Source organism: Gorilla gorilla, chromosome 2 (assembly GCF_029281585.2).
Source record: "Gorilla gorilla gorilla isolate KB3781 chromosome 2, NHGRI_mGorGor1-v2.1_pri, whole genome shotgun sequence".
In the NCBI taxonomy this organism is placed as follows: domain Eukaryota; kingdom Metazoa; phylum Chordata; class Mammalia; order Primates; family Hominidae; genus Gorilla; species Gorilla gorilla.
In genome coordinates this window covers 62155827-62178536 of record NC_086017.1, presented here as the reverse complement: position 1 = coordinate 62178536, position 22710 = coordinate 62155827, and the positions used below count along the sequence as shown (strand labels likewise).

General features: G+C 52.6%; 2 protein-coding genes across 9 annotated transcripts in view; one reads left to right on the top strand and one right to left on the bottom strand.

Annotated features, from left to right (window-relative positions):
* Window positions 1-5557: 5557 nt before the first annotated feature.
* GLYCTK (glycerate kinase) lies at window positions 5558-11206 on the bottom strand. Of its 5 annotated transcripts, XR_002005225.4 has the most exons (7): window positions 11133-11194; window positions 8310-8725; window positions 7918-8069; window positions 7112-7287; window positions 6465-6774; window positions 5842-5988; window positions 5558-5727 (listed from the first exon to the last, which is right to left on the bottom strand). XR_002005225.4 is itself a non-coding variant. In XM_004034276.5 (5 exons), exons 2-5 carry the CDS (start codon window positions 8684-8686, stop codon window positions 5908-5910), a joined length of 1572 nt encoding a protein of 523 aa, XP_004034324.1. In that variant the 5' UTR covers window positions 8687-8725; window positions 11133-11194; the 3' UTR covers window positions 5558-5907. The 5 variants fall into 5 exon arrangements, 3 of the variants coding, with proteins under 3 accessions (XP_004034324.1, XP_018878875.1, XP_018878879.1); XR_002005224.4 differs by having other exon boundaries at window positions 5842-6774; XM_004034276.5 differs by having other exon boundaries at window positions 5558-6774.
* The window catches only part of WDR82 (WD repeat domain 82), a 33605-nt gene continuing 21851 nt past the window's right edge, over window positions 10957-22710 (top strand). Inside the window, exons 1-3 of one of the 4 annotated variants that reach the window (XM_055382579.2) lie at window positions 10961-11176; window positions 12192-12322; window positions 14442-14504. In XM_055382579.2, the coding sequence (XP_055238554.1) occupies window positions 11036-11176; window positions 12192-12322; window positions 14442-14504 (335 nt within the window). In that variant the 5' untranslated portion in view covers window positions 10961-11035. Of the gene's footprint in view, window positions 11177-12191; window positions 12323-13832; window positions 14218-14441; window positions 14505-20289; window positions 20775-22710 lie in introns of those variants that run through there. The other 3 variants (XM_055382580.2, XM_055382578.2, XM_004034277.5) reach the window with 3 other exon arrangements.

Genomic DNA, 22710 nt, shown 5'->3' with positions numbered 1-22710 from the left:
TCCTCTCCCTTCTCTCTTCCCCCTCCAGCCTCCACTCCTTCGCCCGCTCACTCACCCTCTCCCTCTCCCGCTGCCCCCCCTTTCTCCCCCACCTCTTTGTTTCAGCTGAGAACCAGCTCCTCGGGACAGTTCCCACACTGCAGTGCCTCTGGTGAGGAGACAGCGCCACTGAGGTGAGCCTTGGGGATCTGGGGACACAGGCACAGGGTGGCCGGAACCCTGGGGGGCAGGCAGGTGGGGAGAATGCTTCTCTGCCCCAGGCAGTGGGGAGCAGCAGTGGACTGCCAGCTTCAGGTCCCCCGGGGGTCAGCAGGAGTGGGAGGCAGAGGGGCGGCCAGTTAGCCGCGAGGGACAAGGCTGGCCGGGAGCTGGCAGGCTCCGTTCCTGCCTGGGTGCCTGGCTTCTGTGGGTGGCCCTGGGCTGAGAGAGACCCTCAGGGGGACCTGAGAGGGTGGGCAGGGGCTGGGCTGCCTGGAACAGTGTATGCCCAGTCCTGGAGTCCAGGGCTGTGACCCCGACTCTGACTGGGCTGCAGCTATGGGGTTGCTGGGTGCCAGCAGCGGCACTGTCCAGGGGACTGTGACCCTCACAAGTGCCTGTGCTAGCAGGGGGGTTGGCGGCTGGCTGGAATGTGCTGGGGCTACTCCCACCGCCCAGGTGGAGAGTCTGAGTGGAGGGAGAGATCTTCCCCCTGCCATAGGCTCACAGGTTTTACTCCAAGCTACTGATCCCCAGACCCAAAGACCCACATGGCAAAGACAGGCACTTCTCCCTCTCCTAGGGGTCTTTGACCAGCTCCCTCCAGACAGCATCCCTAGAAGAGCTTTGCTCAGAGTTGCAAACAGCAGGGTTTCAACCCAGAGCCTAGATATTCCTGCAGTCAGCTTCCTGGAACTGGGCTGGACAGGGAGGAACGGGGGCTCTGTGGATAGGGGTGGGGAAAGCAGGTGGAGACAGAGGCCTGGCTCCAATGAGGCTACAAGTGTGATTTTTGGAGACAACCAAGGGCCACAAGGAGATCTTGAGACTCTAAAGCTGTGCAGGTGGGTGGGAATGATTTGAAGGGGCAGAAGCCAAGTGCCAAGGGCCCCGCCCCCTTCTCGGCTGGTAGCGGGGATGGAGAGGCAGGGCTGGAGAAATGTATGGCTCACACCTTTCCAGGGAGGTGAGCAGGGCGGCTCTGCTGGCTGCTAGTGGAGGAAAAGAAAAGGCCAGCCCAGACGTGAGGGGACACCAGGGAAGACCTTCTCAATGGGATGCATTTTGGGGGTCTAGCCTCTGGCTCTCTGGTTGGGGCACAGCCAAGTCCTACAGCTCCCTGGCTCCCCAAGGAGGCAGTGGTGGACCAAATCCTGGTGAGTAGTGGTCCCATGAGGCGGAGCTGCTAAGGGCAGTGGCCTCATAGGACTGGGCAGATGGGGCACTTGTTCCAGGAGCCAACTGTTTTGCCCTCTTCCCTTGGCTAGAACTTCCTCATCTGAGCTAGGCGACAGCTGCACCTGCTCCCACCCCTGCCCCCTAGAAACCCCTGGATGGAAGCAACATGTCTAGAGGGGTGGAATCAGAGCTGTGGGCACGAGCTGGTGCCAGGCTGAGTGTCCACCCCCAGCCCACCCTCCTCCAGCCACTACAAACCAGCCTGAGTCAGGGGAAGTGGAGAGCAAAGCCTCAGAACTGGCCCTAGCGGTTACTGGGGAGATGTCTGGCCCACAGCCTTGGGGAGAAAGCCCATCTCTCCTGGGCTGGGCACAGCTCACGACAGCCCCATGGTCCTATAGCTCATGTGGTAGCCTGCCTAGGTCATTGGCTTCCCTATCATCCAGGGTGTGTGTGTCCCCCACCCCTGCATACCCCCTCCCTTCCCCTAGCATATCCCAAATCCTCTTACCTAGCTAGGGATTCTGGCCTGGGGTTAAGCCAGTCCTCCCTCACCTCAGTCTGGGCCTCTTCATGCCCCTCGCACATGACCCAGACCCAGAGGGAGGCAGGTTGCCCTACCCATTTTCCAGAGACATTAGGGGGCTCTCTTCCAGGCGGCTCAGCTCACTCTGACTCCAGGCGATCATCCATCAGCTCCGTGATCTCCCAGGGCACTGTACACCCTACTGGCCATTAAAGACTCAGATACCATGCCCTGCTGGTGCCTGCCTAGTGCCAGAGGCCAGCAGGTTGCTCACTCAGCCTCAGTCAGTGAGCACCAAGGTCCCGCTGGCTCTAACTCTGGTCCTACCATGGGAGAAGAGGGCCTCCCTGAGCCAAGAGCTCCCTGAGATTCCCCTTGGAAGAGGCCAACACCTCTACCTTCTTTCTCTCCCTCCCTGAGCTCCCCACTTCCACAGAGCTTTCCCGCACAGATCCACCTGCTGCTGATACCTCCCTAAAGAGATGATAGGGCAAGGATGTTTTCCCCATTAAACAGATGAGAAAACAGGCCTGGAGAAAGGAAGGTGGGAAGGCCAGGACTCGGACTTACCACCTGACTCCTACTCCAGTGCTCCTTCCAAGCCACTTAACTGCCACCCTCGTGAGATCCTACATGAGTGGGGTCCCTATGCCCACCAAAGTGTCCACTAGCTGCCCAGCCTCTGCCCCCACAAATCCTCAACACCCTGAGGCATTCCCAGAGACAGATGGGCTCAGTTACTCCCAACAGTGTTTGAGCCAGGGCTTTCGGCCTTGGTTCCAAAGCAGGCATCTAAAGGGTTCCCTGGGCTGGCTAAAGGCTTTGGAGCTGAGGCTGCATAGGGGAGGTGGGAGAGGGTCTCAGAGCCTGGTAATGCACCTCTCCTATCTGCAACCCCTTCCATCTCCTTGCATGCCCCCAACCCCCGCCCTCTGCTGTAAGGAAGCTGGCTCTCAGCATTAAAGTCCCAGAACAGCTTCATGACATTATTCCCTGCCAAAATCTTCATGAGGTTTGCCATTGATGTCAATGTGAAGTCAACTCCCTCGGCCAGGCACACTAGCCTCTGCCAGTCTTCTGGGCCTTCTTGCCCAACTTGCTCATTGTATCCCCTACACTCTAACTACACGTGTGTGTCTCCACCCTGGGATGGGGCACAGCAGAGCTCAGAGACTGGCTGTGGGCTGCACTACACATACACATGCTTATACATATATTCATGCACACGCACACACGCGTGCACACACACAGATGTGCATACAGATGCAGACACACATTTATGTAGAAGCCCACCACTCAACTGCGCATGGTTTTCTGCCAAATCACACACACAATGGAGCTGTCCCTCTGAGCCAAGAAGGGTCCAACACATCTGCTGTGTGGATCCCTGGAGAGGCCAAGCATGGTTGTGTCGCCATCCCAAGCCCTTGAGGGGCAGTGGGGAAGCAGAAGTAGATCCCCTGGATCTGGCTGAGCCCTTGCTTGGCCCCAGGGTATCTGAGCCCCAGAGAGTGGCAGAGGATAGTCAAGCAGGTTCCAACTAGGTTCTTACCCTGGTTCTGTGGCCCTTATGTGGGACTGTACAGTCCCCAATAAGCCACCTTCTCTCTCTGAATCTCCAACTATAAATCAAACGGTTGGGACTAGCTGACACTGAAGGGCTGCCCAGGCCCACTGCCCCACTGCTCTTGGCTCATGCCAAGTGCAGAGAATGGAGAGGCCTGTGAGGGTTGCTATAGCCAGCAGGGCCAGACACCCTCCATGGTGAAATCCTCCAGCTGGGCCAGGGGAAGCTTCAGAAAATGACGATGAGGTGGGCACAAGGGCAGCAGCAGCCGGAAGAAACAGAAGCCAAGAGCAAGGGAGGGGCACTCTAATGATCCAAAATTGACATTTATGGAGCAAGTAATGAATCCTATCAAAACATTCACTGTGCAGGGTTTATCTCATCTCAGCATCTAGACTGTGGCCAAATACATCCTTTCTTATCTCTGGGGTATCCAGTGAGCAAATCTAACGGGTTAGGCTCACAGACCATTTGGCCCTATGGGGTCCAATCCGGGCCCTGGCCTCCCAGCCCCTACAAACAGAAGTATAGGGAAGGGGTCAATGTAGAGCAGGGGGAACCTCCTGCAAGATCCTATCCATACCCAAAGCCCTCAGCAGGGATGCAGGGAGTCATGTGCCCTGTACTAAGTATCTATGTGTACACTCAGAGATGCATTCCCACTCTCAGTACGCCGACACCAACGTCTGTATACTCACACACCTACCACCCACACACACACTGGGGACATGGCTGCCAGGCCCTCAGCCCCTGCAGCCCCTGCCCCAGCTCTCCTATCCTGCTTTTGCCTGGAACTTGGAACCCAGTGCCAATACTCATGCTCCCAAGAGCAAGGACTGAGGCAGGAACAGGCTACATGTAGACGCTGCCAGAGGAGCACCACGGCACAGGATCATGCAAGGATCACCATAACCCCAGAGACTGTGACCCTAGTCAGCAGGAACTCCATGCCAGCACAGAAGGAAAGGAAGCAGCGCCTGCGCATCCCAGTGGGGTGCAAGCTCCCCTCTTCCTAAACCTCCCTGGTCCCCAGAGCCCGCTTACCATGTTTACCTCCCTCCCAATCTCCAGCCTGCCCTGTGTGAGCCAGGCCCCCAGGTCATGAACTGTCTGCAAGCTAGGCTGCCCAGAGCCCAGGTGGGGAAGGGAAACCCTTCCCAGGGGAAAGTCCTGCCAGCCCTGGCCCAGGGCCCCTCCACACCCTCAGGGAGGAGGGGAGGGTTGGGGTGGAAGAAGTGCCTGCAAGAGCAGCCCCAGGCCTCGCTGTTCTCTATGGCTTTTTATTCCTATGTGATTCTACTGCTCACTCATATAGGGATTGGAGCCGTGGCGCACGGCGGGGACAGCCAGCGGAGGGTTCTGACACTGAGCAAGGGGGCTCAAAAGGAGGCAGGACAGTGGCACCTCCCTCTCTCAACCCAGGCTGCTGGCCAGGCCAACACAGCCGTTCCTCTATTCCCACTTGCCTCTTCTCCCGCCAGTGGTCACAGGAAGGGGTGTTGGCCACTGGACCTCATCACTGGCTGGACCCACCATCCCAGTGCTAGGACCCCCACTGAAGGGCTGACATCAGGGTCTGGACTTGGTCCCCAGAGGAGTGGCTGAAGGAACTAGGGATGTTCAGCCTAGGACAAGGGCTGTCACAAGGAAACAGCACTGGGGGGTGGGACAAACTTCAGCTCAACCAGAAGTGCAGTATGTGGCTAAGGGCTGTCCAAAGACAAAAAGGACATCCATCCAACGAGGCCTACAAGCTGAGGCTGGAGAGGCCATGGTGACAGTGCCATGGCGGAGTCATGGTTGGGTGGGTGGGTGGCTGGTCACCCCAGACTGCAGTCTTTAGGCCTGTCCTCCCTGGGGTCTCTGCTCACGCACATCAAAGCTGTCAGGAGCCAAGCTCAACCCTCACATACTCCAGAGAGATGGGCACAGGCTCCTGTTATGTGAGGCACATCCTGCATGTACCCAGCCCAGCAGAGGGGTGTTAAAAGTCCTGCCAGGCCCTGGTACTGTGGCTGCAGCCGTGCCACGCTCCCCTCCCAGCGGCTCCCCCGTGAGGCCTCACTCTGAGGGAAGGCGCACTGAGAACCCATGGCATGGTCCTATTTATTTTCAGACATTCTCGCTTCACAGAAAGAAACAGGGTGAGGGGCTCAAGAGAGAGGCTGCCCAAGGGAGAAGCACGGGAACACTGAACTGGCCGAGGGGCTTGTCCTCATCCTCAGGGGTAGGGGGAAGCCCCCATCTGCCAGTCTGGCTGGAAGGGAATAGACATAGAGCAGAGGCCCTGAGTGGAAGGTGACAGTTAACGAAACAGCCAAGGCCAAGGAGAGGAGGGGCCCTAAGGCTTAGAGAGGCCCTGAGGACCAACCTTGCTCTGCCATCTGACCTTGCCCTTGTAGGCCTCCTCTGAACTCCCAAAATGTGACCTATGCCATCACCGAGGCCGCAGGAACAAGAGGTGGGTGTCCATGACATTGGTACCTGTCATCCCTGTGTGCAGCAGGTGTGCCCCACCCTGGAGGCGGCAGAAGAAGGTATGTGAGTCATTGTGGGCTAGGAAGGTGGCTATGTCCAGGCCCTCAGCTGCAGCCTGGCTGGCAAGCTCAGGTGTGACCCAGGCCCCAGCAGCCTCTGTGGGCCCATCCTGCCCATCGGTGCCACCGCTCAAAAACAGCACATCTATCGGCCCCAGCGGCCACCTTCTCAACTCTGCTCCAACACGCAGGGCCAGTTCCTGGTTCCGGCCACCCCTGCCTGAGCCCTGCAGCTGTACTATGGGCTCGCCACCAGCCAGCAGGCAGACTGGGCCCCTTCCCTGTGCCATGGTCTCCAGAGCCTCCTCCAGCTGCAGGTCTGGGATCTGAAGCTCAGCTGCCAGCTCATGGAGCTGTGCATCTTCCTCCACAGAAGCCCCAGCCATGGATGGGGTGAGGCGGGTTCTAGCCACATGGGCCAGCAGCCCGTAGAACTGGGCCATACTTTTTACATCACCTTGCATGGCTGCACTCAGCACCACAGCCTGGTAGCCCAGTGCCTCGGCCTGCCGCTGGGCCTCAGCTAGCGCCAGCACATTAGAGCCAATGATCACATTCAGGACATGGCCACAGGTGTGTGGCCCATGGGGGTCAGAGTCGGCCCGAGACAGCACAGTCTTCACGGAACGTGGCAGGGCTGCACGGAGGCCGTAGCGATTGAGGATATGCAGGCAATCTTGCACATTGTGGGAACTGGCCACGGTGGGGCCGCTGGCAATCACCTCCACAGGGTCCCCCACCACATCTGACAGGATGAGGCTCACCACCTGGGGAAGGGCCACCAGACAAGGCTCAGGCCCACTTCCTCCTCCCCTCAGAGCCCATAAGGACAAACTGTCCTTTGGGTATCCACATACCCTCCTCCAACTCAGTGCATTTCCTTACCCATGGTTAACTCCTCTCACGTGGGCTTGCAAAACACCTGGTCATGCAGGCACCTCCTCCCCGTCTCTGGCACCCCTCCCATGATGTCACCCAGCCGGCCCCATGGTCTTTCACACCATGCCCCTGCCAATTTGTATGCTGTTCCAGCTTTCACATCCCTGGCACATGTGGGCCTGGCTCCACCAACCCAAGGCTGCCTGGGGAAGAAGGGACTCATACCTGGGCAGGGTAGGCGGCCTGAGCCAGCCCCCCACCCTTGAGCTGGGACAGGGCCTTCCGAATGGTGTTCAACTCCTGGATGGTGGCTCCACGGGCTGCCAGCAGTCTAGTGAGTGTCTGCTTCTCCTCCAGTGTGACAGGTGGGATGGGGGCAGGCAGCAGAGCTGAACCCCCACCTCCCAAGACAATGAGGGTATCAGGCAGAGGGGCTATCCCAACCCAGGGAACCAGGCAAGCAGGGGTGACAAGCCCACATTAGAAAAAGGGGGCTGGAAAGGTGGGGTTAGGGTGCCCCCCTGTGGATATGCAATATGTGTACAGTCACCACATCCTGGCCACCTGAGGTTGCCCCTGCCTTGGGGTACCCCAGGTCCCAGTAGGCACCAGAAGAACTAACTACTCCTTAAGAGACTAGAACAGGAGGCAGGGCAGGGGGCACACAATGGAAGATCAAGGAGAGGACTCCATGAGGTCTGAGGGCCTAGCCCCAGGTGACATTAGTACAGACAGCAGCAATAGCAGTGACATTTTCCAAGGACTCTATGGATGTGTCAGGCCCTGCATTATGTGCTCCCCATGCACCCTCTCACTGTCACCGAAAAGGTCAGCTCAGGGGGAGGACTCCACAGCTCAGGGGAGGCCAGACGACTAGCCCAAGGCAACCCAGGAGTCACCATCCAGGCTCCTCATCACCTCCCTTGCTCCTAACTTTACCCCGTGACCCCGGGGGCTCAGACCTGATCTCTCGAAGACCTGATATTTGGTGCACTCCCCACCAACAGTCTTGGGCCAATGTGGTACCACACCTGAGATCAGCACAAGCAGCAGGTCATCAGCTGTGAGTCCCTCGGCCAGTTGCTGGATGGCCAGTGCAGCCCGCAGCGCATCGCGGTCCGGGAGGTTGTCCTCCGCACCCTCGAATACCTGGACACGGCTATGTGGCTTCAGCAGCATCTCCCTGGGGAGGGAAAGGTCAACGCGCAAGAGATGGGGTGGACTCCTCTCCTCCCACCTGATCTCTCAACTTTACAGGTGATGGGGGCATGAACGAAGATGCCCACTGACATGCATCCTGAGGCCAGGCCAGACCCAGGAGAAATGGGAAGCGGGTGGGGAGGGGAGGTCCGATTCAGCCTGTGTCTGGGCCCAGGTTTCCCTCCATAAAGACAGAGGGAGGCAGCCCCCCATGGCTCCTTACTGCTTGCCGGCACGCTCCATGGCAGCACGGATCCCCTTGGGAACGCTGATCACGCCCTGCACAAGATGCTGGCCCAGTAGTTCCTCAGCTGCAGCTGCCATGCCTAGCACAGCCTTGCCAAAGCCCACCAGGTAGAGGTTTTGCCTCAGCTGAAAGTTCCGGTCCCGCACCTTCAGCTGTCTGCCACCAGGGTCCAAGGATAGTGCCCGGTGCAGCATGGGGCCCGGCAGCACTGCACCTACAGCACTCTCAAACAGCTGCCTGGCCTGCTCTGCCAAGGCCATGCTGCTGGCCAGACGGGCCACTGAGCCCCGCCAGAGGAGTGGATGCAAGGGGGCTCGGGCCAAGCGGGGCAGGACCTGCAGGGCTGCAGCCATGCCCCACTGCTCTCAGCACTGCCTGGCACCCATGGCTGCCTAGAGGGAAAAAGCACAACTGAGGCCCTTGCAAGGCAAAAGACAGGAGGTCCCCCACGGCCGCCCCTCCGAGGGCTCAGGGGCAGTGGACCCCACAGCTGCTGCTACAAGAAGGAGCCATCTGATAGCCCCAGGAGACTTCCTGAAGCCCACAGCTGCAGGATCTTACTCGTCCTTGGAGACCAGCCCTGCCACCCAGCCACGTCCTCCTCTTCTGCAGACCACATGCCGGCCCTCTGGATACTCTGCCTCAAGTCCAAAGTTCCTATTAGCTGGGCCCTCCTCCCAGGTCACCCCTTTGGCTGGGAGTTAATCATTGACAGAGGGAGTAATTTCTACCAGTGGGCTCCCATCCCACCCCTTTTCCACCCCCTGCACTTCTGAGCTCTTACCCTGGGGCAACGCCCCTTTCTGGCACTCCTTCCTTGCCTCTTTACCACCTCTGCTGCCAGGAAGCTGTTGATTGTCCCACCAACTGACCCCGAGCCCATTGACCTCCAGTCTTCTCTATTTCATTATCTCATGAGACTGGGATTAGGAGCCTGGGAAGTCAGGGTCTATAGGAGGCTGCAGGTTTATCAGGTCAAACCCAGAACACATCCTCAGGGCAAGCAATCTGAGGAATCTCAGTATGCAGGACCAGTTCAGCAAGAGGTTTAGGTTCAAATCAGGAGTGAGGGCAAAGTCTGGCTCATGGTGGAACCTTAGAAAAGTCCCCAGGCACCATGTGAGGCCATGTGCCATGAAGCCCAATTGCAGGACAGAAAAGGATGCCCTTCTACCCACACAGTTGGCCAGACCCAACCCTGCCAAGAACACCCCTTCTGGTTCCAAGATAACAAAAACAAGTCCTAGGTCACACCACCCACAGTGGTGAGAGCCCAAGGGCTGAAGTAGGCAAAGGCCAGGCTCCCATAACTGAGCCCATAGCCATTTTCCCCACTGGGCAGAGTAAAAGCTAAAGAAGCCTTGGGGCGAAGGTCAGGAAGCTGTAGAGGGGTATAGGAACAATAAAGACCCAAACACCTCATCTGTACTACATATGTACTATTGCATCTACTTTAATAAATGCCTACCATAAATGCTGCAAGCTGACTTCATCAGCAAGTATGGACTGAGCAGGGTAAAGAGGCTGGGAATTGAGGTTCCAGCTCTATTATAGGCTTTCTGAGTGGCTGGGACACCTCCATTTCTCTCACTGGGCCTCATCCGCAAAATGAGACATGGGGTGAGATTAACACTACGCTCTCCCCTTAACAACCTCAGGCTCTCTGATACTGTCCACTGCAACACAGATCTCAAACACCGGTTTACCCCACACCCAAATATGGTGGTTACTTCTAGACTTTGACCATTTTGCTTGCCTAGTTCTCAGCCGAGCCTGACTTCTGTTGTGAAAGGGAACACAGAGGGCATCGTCATGGGGATTCCTAAAATGGGTCCAGTTTTGGCCAGGGGGACCCCTGGAGCTTGCCCATTAGACTTGGAGCTAAAAGCATCTTAGCAACTAAGACAGCCGGTCTTTATAGCCTGGATGAAATTAGTATCTATTTCCCAGATGGACAAGAGCCTAGAAGATCCCAGCCTTGCCACTGGGTATGAGCACAGGACAGGGGGACGCTCAATGCTAAGGCTGCCAGAGAAAATACAGGACGTCCGGTTAAATTTGAATTTCAAATAAACAAGTAATTTTTAAAGTATAAGTATGTGCATACAATGTTTAGGACTTAACAATTATTCGTCGTTTATCTTAACTCAAATCTAACTGGAAGTGGCCGGGCGCAGTGGCTCACGCCTGTAATCCCAGCACTTTGGAAGGCTGAGGCGGGCGCATCACCTGAGGTCAGGAGTTCGAGACCAGCCTGACCAACGTGGTGAAACCCCGTCTCTTCTAAAAATACAAAAATTAGCCGGGTGTGGTGGGCGCCCGTAATCCCAGCTACTCGGGAGACTGAGGCATGAGAATCATTTGAACCGGGGAGGCGGAGGTTGCAGTGAGCCGAGATCGCGCCACTGCACTCCAGCCTGGGTGACAGAGTGAGATTCTAACTCAAAAAAAAACATAACTGGACGCTTTACATTTTTATTTGCTAAGTCCTCCAATTCTATCCAAGACACGGTCTCTCCGAAACTCCGGGAGGCTCCAGAGCAAAACAACGGAAATAGAAAGACTACCGGTCTTGACTCCTCCCCGCCATCAAAGAGGGCTGCTACCATTTCCGGCTTTCCCTAGACAGTAGGGGTCCGGAAGTGACGTCATCCTAAGGTAGGGCCTTAGCGAGGGAAATGGCTGCCGCGTAATGCCCGGTGATGCGAGAAAGAAGGGCCTACTGCCACCAGGACCCGTCGTCGCCCAGCCCAGGGACCGCTTCTGAAGGCCATGCGAGCCCTGGCGGCGCAGACTTACCAGCCCACAGCTGCGGCCGCGGTGCCCAGCGCTGGAGAACGGAAGTACTAGGGGGTGGGCGGAGCGGAAGCCGGAAGTGCGGGCGGGTGGAGCGGCGCAGGCGGGTGCGAGCTCTGGCTGAAGCCCGTGTCCGGGAGGGGAGAGTTTAGCATATTGGCTCTTTGCTGGCCACTGACAGACCTGGAAGGAGTCACCTTCAGTCCTCATTTTTTAAATCTCTACATTGAGGGTAATAATCCCCGCCTCACCGATTGCCGATTTTTTTTTTGAGACGGGGTCTCACTCTGTCGCCCAGACTGGAGTGCAGAGGCGCGGTTTCGGCCCAATGCAACCTCCGCCTCCCGGATTCAAGCGATTCTCATGCCTCAGCCTCCCGAGTAGCTGGGATTACAGGCATGTGCCACCACTCCGGGCTAATTTTTGTATTTTTTAGTAGAGACGGGCTTTCGCCATGTTGGCCAGGCTGGTCTCGAACGCCTAACCTCAAGCGATCCACCCACCTCAGCCTCCGAAAGTGATGAGATTACAGACTTGAGCCGCCGCACCCGGCCTGTCCCTTCCTTTATCCTGTACGGTCAGTCAGCAGATGCACCCTGAGTGTCAGGCACTGGGCTGAGCAAACGAACTGAGAATCACTACTTCCCCACAACTCACCCCTTCCCCACAACTCACCCCTTCTGGAGCCAGATTAAGTAATTCCCGCTCCTCTCCATGGCTTTTATTCCACAACTTATTATTGTTCTTCCCTCTCCCACCATGGGCCACCAAATACAGCTCTGGCTTAGCAAGAGTTCCATTCTGCGATCCTCAAGCACATAAGCGGCATATAAACGCTAATGACTCTGGGCCTACCTCGCTGTCCCTCCTCTCATCCGGGGCCTACCCTGTGTTGGCTGGATGCCTTCCCACATTCATAAGATGAGTCTTGATCAGACTCCAAAAATACAAAACAGTTCACTGTTTTTACTGATGTTTTCTTAGGGAGATAGAGGAGAGAGTTGCATCACAAATCACACACTTGATTTCCTAACAATTTTATTGAAACATGTTTCTTTGCAGGGCGCAGTGTTTCACGCCTGTAATCCCAACATTGGGGAGGCCAAGGTGGGCCGATCGCTTGAGCCTAGGAATGCGAGACCAGCCTGGGAACATGGCGAAACTTATCTCTACCAAAAAAAAAGAAGAGCCAGGTGTGGTGGCATGCTCCTGTAGTCCCAGCTACTCGGGAGGCTGAGATGGGAGGATCACCTGAGCCTGGGAGGTAGAGGCTGCAGTGAACCTTGATCACGCCACTGCACTCCAACCTGGGCCCCTGTCTCAAAAAAAAAAACCAACTAACAAAAACACATTTCTTTCTCTTGGTTTTGAGGTGGAGTCTTGCTCTGTCACCCAGGCTGGACTGCAATGGCACAGTCTCAGCTCACGGCCACTGCACTGCAGCCTGGGCATGATGTCGGCTCACTGCAACCTCCGCCTCCCAGGTTCAAGCAATTCTCCTGCCTCAGCCTCCCGAATAGCTGGGACTACAGGCGCCCGCCACCACGTCCAGCTAATTTTTGTATTTTTAGTAGAGACAGAGTTTCACCATGTTGGCCAGGCTGGTCTCGAACTCCTGACCTTGTGATCCACCGCCCTTGGCCTCCCAAAGTGCTGGGATTACAGGCATATAAACAATTACAGGCGCCCGGCCTATATAAACAATCTTCATCTTTCCCCATGCTGGAGAACACTAATTGCCACTGCTTGGTGTCTGTGTTTCCCTGGATGGCTGCCCTCACACTTTATGCTTGAATAAATTCTTTTAACTGGATCTCGAACCTTTTGATGATTTTTAGGTTGACATTAGAAATGTGTTTTTGGGACAGGTGCAGTGGCTCATGCCTGCAATCCCAGTACTTTGGGAGGCTGAGGCAGGTGGGATCATTTGAGGTCAGGAGTTCGAGACCGGCCTAACCAATATGGTGAAACCCCATCTCTACTAAAAATACAAAAATTAGCTGGGCATGGGCCGGGCACAGTGGCTCACACCTGTAATCCTAGCACTTTGGGAGGCTGAGGCAGGTGGATCACCTGAGGTCAGGAGTTCAATACCAGCCTGGCCAACATGGCGAAACCCCGTCTCTACTAAAAATACAAAAATTAGCTAGGCATGGTGGTGTGTGCCTGTAATCCCAGCTACTGGGCGGGCTGAGGCAGGAGGATTGCTTGAACCTGGGAGGTTGCAGTGAACCGAGATTACGCGACTGCCCTCCAGCCTGGGTGACAAAGCGAGACTCCGTCTCAAAAAAAAAAAAAAAAAAAAAAGATTGTTTATATAGGCAAAAACAGGAGTGCTGACCGGAATTACAACATTTTCCAAAAAAAGGCTAACATAAATACAAGATTTGGTTGGCTACTATTGATTATACTGGAAGGAGTTTGCTTAACATTCTATTGTAAAGAGACAACAATCACAAGGGTCTCTATCTCCCACATCATCTAGTCTAAGTCTGAATGAAGAATAGGGAGCCTGGTTAATGTATAACATTTCAATACAAAGGTCAGGAAGCAGCAGTCATGCATCAGAGAAGAAAAAAAAAAGCAATGCCTGCTCAGTTTCCAGGGCTTCACTTTTCTCCTTCACATTATAAATTGAGAACGTCCTGAAATTTTATTTTCTTTTCACACCCCCTACCTGCTCCCTTTGGCAGTTGCTACATCTCTCCGTAGGTCTCCAAACCATGCTGTGCTCTTGTCATGAACCTTTCCCTTCCTCTGGCCCCCACTTCCATCCAGCTCTCTCCCTGGATTTTTCTTTTTCTTATATATACATATATTTTTATTTGAGACAGGATCTCACTCTGTCACCCAGGTTGGAGTTCAGTGGCATCATCTTGGATTATTGCAACCTCCACCTCCGAGGCTCAAGTGATCCTCCCACTTCAGTCTCCCAAGTAGCTGGGACCACAGACATGCACCACCACACCCAGCTAATTTTTTGTATTTTTTGTAGAGAAGTGGTTTTGCCATGTTGCCCAGGCTGGTCTCAAACTTCTGCGCTCAAACCATCTTCCTGCCTCTGTCTCCCAAAGTGCTGGGATTACAGGTGTGAGCCCCCACACCCGTCCTTCTCCCTGGATTTTTCCTTTTAAAATATGAGACTTTGTATTCCTTCTCCTAAATGATTTCCCACCACATCATCAAAACAAAGGCATCCGTAGGTGGAATTGCCCTCTTTAATGTGGGAGAGGTTGTAAATACTGAAAATTTTATTGTTTTTTCTTGGTTATAGTCAGCTATATTCCTTCCATGCATTTATTCCTTCCTCAGACATAATTCAAGACATTTCCTGAGTGCTTCTGTGTGGGCCGAATGCTGTAGCTGCTGGGACAGGTAAGAAGTGGTACTTTTAATTTTAATTTTTTTTTGTTTTTAGGAGACAAAGTCTTGCACTGTCGCCCAGGCTGGAGGACAGTGGTGATTACAGCTCACTGTAGCCTCAACCTCCTGGGTTGTAGCGATCCTCCTGCCTCAGCCTCTCAAGTAGCTGGGACTACAGGTGCACACCACCATGCCTGGCTAATTTTTTGTGAAGACAGGGTCTTGCTTTGTTGCCCAAGCTGGTCTCAAACTCCTGGGCTCAAGCAGTTCTCCTGCCCCAGCCTCTGAAAGTGCTGGGACTATAGGTGTAAACCACTGTGCCCAGCCTGGGCTTGCAGGGTTACTCCGTGGGAGGGAAGATCAGCTGTGTTGGAGGCAGGGTAAAGTGGAGCTGTGTCCTATGTAAGGGCTGTACAACACCTTAAAACTGGGAGGCCGAGGTGAGCGGATCACTTGAGGTCAGGAGTTCGAGACCAGCAAAACCCCGTTTCTACTAAAAGTACAACAACAACAACAACAACAACAAATTAGCCGGATGTGGTGTCACGCACCTGTAATCCCAGCTACTCGGGAGGCTGAGGTGGGAGAATTGCTTGAACCCAGGAGGTAGAGGTTGCAGTGAGCTGAAATCACACCACTGCACTCCAGCCTGGGTGACAGAGTGAGACTCTGTCTCAAAAAAAAAAAAAAAAAATTAAAAAAAATAAAACATCTTAAAGCTATTTTTCTTGGAAGGAGGAGTTGGGGAGAGTAAAACAAAACACTAGGAAGCAGTTCAGCATGACTCTAGGCAAGCACTGATGAGAGGCCACTAAAGCTGTGTATGTTGGATTGTTTGGGAGTTTTTAAGCCTTAGGAAACAGTGCTATAGTTTTAGAGACAGCGGCCTTGGCCCTGAGACTCTAGGCAGTTCCTCCTGGCTCTGAGCAGTCAAGGCTTATCTGGGAAGATTCCATCCTTTCCTTCCAGACTAAGAAGGTATTGTTTACTGACAGTGGTCTTTGTTAAATGTGAATGATTGCTTGTCCTTTGCCCTGGAAACAGAACACAAGCTTTCCAGTGCTGAAGCAGAGTGTGAATCCAGACTTCAGTGCTTATTGGTTAAGTGACCCTGAGAAAGTTAACCTCTCAGAACTTCAGAGTCTTCATCACAGTATGTTTCCAGTGCATGTAGAAAGGCTCAGTGTTGTTGCTGTACTAGTCCTGGGTTGAGCCAGCTTCATGGGTGTGTGACTTGTATAGTCAGAAGGACCCTGCACTTCATTTAATATTCTGTTGTTGTCATCTTGAGATTCTTAGCAATTTTTTAACAAGGGGCCCTACAAATTGGGTAGTTGGTCCTGCTGCCAGGGAAAGATACTTTCTTTTTATCCAGGCCCCCTGGTCCTGGAGTCTCAAGACCTCTCTGAGGAATTCCAGTAGAAGTGGACATACATTAGTAACTAAATTTATTTATTATTTCTAGTCATATTCATGTATATCCCACAAGATTTTCCATGCACACACTTATATTCTGTCTAAATAAAAATGGCTTACTTCATCCTTGTAATATTTATTTTTTTTCTTTCTTTTTTTTTTTTTGAGGCAGAGTTTCACTCTATCGCCCAGGCTGGAGTGTGATCTCGGCTCTGCAACCTCCGCCTCCCAGGTTCAAGCAATTCTCCTGCCTCAGCCTCCCGAGTAGCTGGGACTACAGGCGCACACCACCATGCTTGGCTAATTTTTGTATTTTTTGGTGGAGTCGCAGTTTCACCATGCTGCCCAAGCTGGTCTTGAACTCCTGACCTCAAGTGATTCACCCACCTTGGCCTCCCAGAGTGCTGGGATTACAGGCATGAGCCACTGTGCCTGGCCCTTATCTGAGGAATTTAGAAGGGAGCAAAGACCACCTGGTAACCATCTAACAGGCCATCCAGAGGCAAAACTCCTTATCTGGGGAAATTAGAAGTAATTAAACTTCCCTAGTATCTAAAGTGGGCATCTGGTTCCAGGCCTCTTTCAACTTTTATAAGTAACTAAAATTTCTAGGCATCTCTGGAATGTCATGCTGAAACTAATTTTACAACCCTAAGCTCCTGCCTGAAGGTCCATAAATGCACCTAAGGAAAATCCACCAAGGCCCTCAGTCCTCTCGCTGGGGTGCCCCGCTGCACTCTTCTGCAGCGTTCTTTCTAAGAAATTTTCCTTTTTCAAACCTATACTGTTGTCAGTAAATTTTTTGCCAACCTGTGAGGCGACCACTTCCTGGTGCTGGGGCTCAGACACCTCACCAGGCATTTTGTGTTCTAGTGTTCTGCGTTTCCTCTTTGGCAATTAAGCTCACACACACACACACTCAACTGTCCCAAAGAAGAGAGTCACCTGATTCTAGTTATTCCGAGGGCTGTGTAAGCACTGACACACACACACACTGTCACACTTACACACATGCAACTGTCCCAAAGAAGACAGTCACCTGATTCTAGTTATTCCAAGGGTTGTGTAAGACGTTAGTCAATCTCTAGGGAAGCCCTGCTGCTGGGCACTGGAGCTCAGAAATTTATCTCAAAGAATTAGAATTCATAAGAAGCTCTGTGTTTTGGAAAGAGGACACATTGTTTAGGACAGTTTCCATTCCAATTGTGCAGCATGAAATAGAAAAATTTAATAAATGGGCCAATCAAGTATCTGGAATCCTTTGGATAAATTCATTTATTCAATTAATCCATACTGAGCTCTGGCTGGGCTCTGGACAAAATGGGAAGCAAAATTACTTTACAGCCATATAATAGAATAGTTTGTAGCCATTCAAAATGATTGTATCGATATTTATTGACCTGGAATATGTTCATAGTATGGGTAAACTTACAAACAATATATTATGAACCCAATAAAAATATATTTCAGGGATTGGCTGGGTGTGGTGGCTCATGCCTGTAATCCCAGCACTTTGGGAGGGTGAGGCAGGCAGATCACCTGAGGTCAGCAGTTCAAGACCAGCCAGGCCAACATGATAAAACCTCGTCTGTACTAAAAATACAAAAATTAGCTGGGCCTGGTGGCGGGCATCTATAGGAGGCTGAGGCAGGAGAATCACTTGAACCCAGGACATGGAGGTTACAGTGAGCTGAGAGCACGCCACTGCACTCCAGTCTGGGTGACAAAGCAGGAAAAAATATATATATATATGAAAAAATTGGAAAGGTTCTACATCAAAATGGTGAATTTCATGTTATATATATTTCACTATAATAAAAGATTGTTGTAACAGTGGCTATCTCTGGATGCTGTTTTTATTATTTGTATTTTTTAGTTTTTTTGCAATGAATACGTGACAAGTAAAAGAATGACTACAAATAAAAGGAAATATAAAAAATTAAGTCTGATGCTCTTTTAAAGCCCATCTGATTCACTCCTGACTGCAGCTTTCTCTCCATCCACCCATCCACTGGAGCCGGCTTTCTGTGTCACTTTTTAAAGTCCATTTTTTTTTGAGACGGAGTCTTGCTCTAATGCGCAGTGCAGTGGTGTGATCTCGGCTCACTACAACCTCTGCCTCCCGGGTTCAAGCGATTCTCCTGCCTCAGCCTCCCAAGTAGCCGGGATTACAGGTGCCCGCCACTGTGCCCAGCTAATTTTTGTATTTTTAATAGAGACAGGGTTTCACCATTTTGGCCAGGCTGGTTTTGAACTCCCGACCTTGTGATCTACCCACCTCGGCCTCCCAAAGTGCCACCGCACCTGGCCTAAAGTCCATCCTTTAAGGCAACCATGCTGTTGGGCTGGAAGCCAGGAGACCCCCACTATAATAGGGCAGGGAGCTAGGCTAGGAATTGGAAACAGTAAGAATGTGAAACAGGATGAGGATTTGAAGACCCTCTTAAAAATGGGGGAAAAAAAAAAGACTGCATTCCAAAAATAATGCAGAAAGTCAAGTCTCGGGAGGAAGGTTTGGTCTTAACGGTGAAATCTGGAAAAGGTATAGGAAGTACAATACTTGAAAAATACCCTGCGAAGATTTCTTTTGGCTGGCAACATTCAGTAGATTACAGCTGTTTCTGTGGTTATTTTTGTAGATTAACATGGACCAAAATATGGCATCATCTTACTGGGTGTGTTCACTTCCCGACAGTTCTAGAACATGGTACTCGATCTGTCCTTGTTGCCTTCTAAACTATTCGAAGCAGACACTGTATCAGACTTTCTAGCTTCTGAAATAAAGGCACAGGAATTACAGGGAAGCAGAGCAAGTGATCTGGGACGTGGAGGGTTTTTCTTCCATTGCTGTGCAGTTTGGAAAGTTGCCATCTATTCAGGTTTCACTCAAACCGGCTTTTTCCAGACCCCAGAACAAATTGTAGCCAGAAGCTCTGCTCTTTGTCAGGAGGCAATTATACCCCAGACTTAGCCAGGAACTTGCCTCTTCCCTTAGAGAACAACTTCTCTTTATATATAAGGATCCTGGCTCTCCTTTTACCCTGGGGGTTGGGATATAGCCTCTAGTTCTTTCTAGAAAGACCCCAACTGTCCCAGGGTTTCCATTTTGTTTTTTACCATTGCACAGCTCTCTGGATATCACACCTTCCTAATAGCGACTGAAATGTCTCACAGCCTTTCCTCGTTTTTGTTTCTCTTTAGCTAAAGAAAGCAAAAATAAATAATCCCCATCTTCATTGTTGGAAACCCCAGGCAATTAACCTTTTGAGGAGCTTCACGCAAGATAGAGATCTGTGAAGCCACATAGGTTAGCATTGAGTTTAACCCCTTGCCCAGAAAGTTAAGGTTAGGAAGCTTGGTTCCTATTTTCTGTTCAAATACTGCTTTCCTTTGTTAGAGATAAACTTTCTTTTAAGGCAAATAATCACTTATATGATAGAACCTTTAAAATAATCCTGTTGACTACAAACAGGATAGTGCAACTCTTCCAAATCTTGAATGTGGTGGTGACTGCATGACTGTGTATGGGTGTCAGAACATAAAACTAGCCACTAAAAAGGCTAATTTTTGTGGGGAGACCGTCTGCTCTGTCGCCCAGCCTGGAATGCAGTGGCACGATTTCGGCTCACTGCAGCCTCCGCCTTTCTCAATTCTCGTGCCTCAGCCGCGCCATCATGCCCGGCTAATTTTTTGTATTTTAGTAGAGGTGGGGTTTTGTCATGTTGGCCAGGCTGGTCTCAACTCCTGAGCTCAAGCGATCATCCCGCCTCGGCCTCCCAAAGTGGTGGGTTTAAAGGCGTGAGCCACCGCGCCCGGCCTAAAAAGGCTGATTTTTACTGTACCTAAAGTCTACCTCGATTAAGAACACGAGGCCGGGTGCGGGTGAGGTCAGGAGTTCGAGACCAGCCTGGCCAACATGGTGAACCCCCGTCTCTACCAAAAATACAAAATTAGCTGGGCGTGGTGGCGCGCGCCTGAGCGAGAGACTCCATCTCAAAAAAAAAAAAAAAAAAAAGTAAAGAGGTCGAAGCTGTCTAAGCGGACGCTGCGGTGGACTAGCGGTCAAGCTTGCCTGCGAGCGGCTCACCTGAGTCACCCCCAAAACCGGCCTCCAGCGGCATACCCGACCCTGCAGTACCCCCTCCCACGCAGCCTGCGATCGGGGCGCCTGCAGGAGGCGCCAGAGTCTTCGTGGGGATTGCAATCCCGCGCAAGGGCCCCTGGCTCCCAAAGCACCCGCAACCTTCCGACCCCCTGGGAAGGCCCTGCACGTCTCGGCCGCTCCCTGCCAGCAGCCCGCCCCGCCACTACACTCCGCCGCGGCCGCGCTGACGTCACCACCCCGCCTCCCCGCCTTGCTCCGCCGTTCCCGCCCCGCCCCCTTTCCCGGCGTGCGCCGCGGCTGAGGCTCCTCGCCCTCAGCTTCTGCCTGTCGCCCCAAAATGGCGGACACAATGAGCCGGCGACCCGCCGGTTGTCCGTGAGGTGGCTGTGAGGACGAACGGTCGGCGAGGCTCCACAGTCCAGACAGAAGACCCTCGACCAAGCAGGAAGAAGAGGAGGAGGCGGCCCAACTGTTGGCCGACTTCCCGCTAGCCGCCGGCGCGGCGCCCGCCCCGCCTGGGTTGGCCCCTCGGCAGCCCGCCCGCTCGCCGCCGGGCCCCGCCCCGGCCCTGCGCCGCCGCTGCCTTCCCCAGCCGCCGCCATGAAGCTGACCGACAGCGTGCTGCGGAGCTTCCGCGTCGCTAAGGTGTTCCGCGAAAACTCGGACAAGATTAACTGCTTCGATTTCAGCCCCAACGGCGAGACGGTCATCTCGAGTAGCGACGACGACTCCATCGTGCTCTATGACTGCCAGGAGGGCAAGTGAGTGCGGCGGAGGCCCTGGGCCCGAGTCTCAGTGCCTCCCTCCCTCCGGTGGCCCAGCACAGGTCCCTCGGCCTGCCCTCCGTCCCGACTTCAGCCCCCAGTCTATTTTGCACGCGTTCCTGCCAGGGCCGCCTCAACCCCGCAGCCGTCCAGGAGACCTTTTATTTTTTATTCTTAAAAAAAAAAGATAACGATAGTCATAGTTTTATAATATTATTATTTGTATGTCTTCGGTCTCCTTTGAGCGCTATGCATCACTTGCCAAACCCCACCTTGACCTTGACCTTTAAACGCCCGGTCCGCCCACCCTGGGCCCAGCAGGTAGCGTTTTCAGCTCCTCAGGCTGTCAAAGGTGCTGGTCTGCTCCGGCCTCGACGCAGGACTGCAGGGGCTGCTTTTCTGCCTCCTTCGGCAGCGTCAGCTCTCTCTTGTGCTCTCTCCACTGTGACCTCGATTCCGCCCTGGCACTCCGCCCATCCCCTGCCCCTCAGCTTCCCGCGGCCTTTCTGCCGTCAGACCGCGTGGGTTGCACTTCTTAGCTGTCAGGATTTATTTGTTGTGCCCCTTTGAGCCCCCTTGCTTTTTCTTCCTGCTCCTAGCCTTTCTCTTACTCATTCAGATTTGGTGCCCACGTTCATAAGTGAACTTTTCAGCAACATCTAAAACTTCCTTTTTGCCACACACAAACGAACTTGGTCGTCCCATCCTGACCTGAATGTGAGCTTCCGTTAAAACAAAGCAAGCATCGTAGAACAATTTCAGGTTTCCTTTCATACTTTTTTTTTCTATTACACTTTTTGGTTCACTTTGAATTCCAGTTCTGATCATGAAACTTTTATGTTGCCACAAGTCATCTGGAGACCCACCATACCTGCATCTTTTCGCAAAATCTAAGCACAGCACTTTGCCTTTTTCCCTGGGGGTCCTTGTCAGCCCTCCTCACCGCACGCCTGTGGACTTGCAGCTCCTCGGAGCCAAAACTAGTTTAGATTAAATTCGTTTTACCCTTAGCCACCTTCCCCAAGAAGGCTTGCTGATGTTTGGTTTAATTCGGTGGCCCCTGGTTTTTTCAGACTTGATTTTGTTACCTAGTAACAGATCTTATTATTATTATTTTTTTTTTTTTTTTATTGAGATCTTGGGTTTTTCTCTACCTTCTCCAGCTGTTCCTTTTGCCTTTTTTTTTTTTTTTAAACTGGTGTCCTTCTTTTGGAACATCTCTCTTCATTTGTGAATTTGGTTATCTGAAGTAATGCTAGTTTGGACTGAGCTATAATGGTATCCCCCCAGTTTTTTTCCCCACTGGGGCTGTGAGAAAGTATTATGTAACTGGCTCTGGATCCGCCTGCAGTATGTGGCAGAGTGGTCTGCAGTGGTGGTCTTAAGGAAGAGGGAATTGTTAGCTGGACAAATACTTAGTTATTTGAGTCAGTGTTACTCATTGAGTAGATAGATTTCTGTCCTGGTCTGGTCACTTGAATCGTTTAGAAGACGAAGTAACATTTAAAGGTGTGGTAGTAGGGTCAGCATTGTGGGGTCCTGGAGGAGTAATTTGAAGCTGGCTTGCATGAAATGTATAGTGCTTATGCACAGATTAGAACCTCTTCCCAGAACCTGAGGGTGGAGATGTATATCCTCATTTAAAGGAAATGAAGGTTGTTACAGCATTTCTTTGCAGTTTGTCCCCAAATTTGGCGTAATTTTGATTTGGGAAGGATGACCTTGACATGAAGTCCTGTCTTTCTTTTTTTTGTTTTTTTTTTGGGGTGGGGGACGGAGTCTCTCTCCGTCGCCCAGGCTGGAGTGCAGTGGCGCAATCTTGGCTCACTGCAACCTCCAACCTCCGCCTCCCGGGTTCAAGCGATTCTCCTGCCTCAGCCTCACAAATAGCTGGGATTACAGGAGCCTGCCACCATACCCTAACTTTTTTATT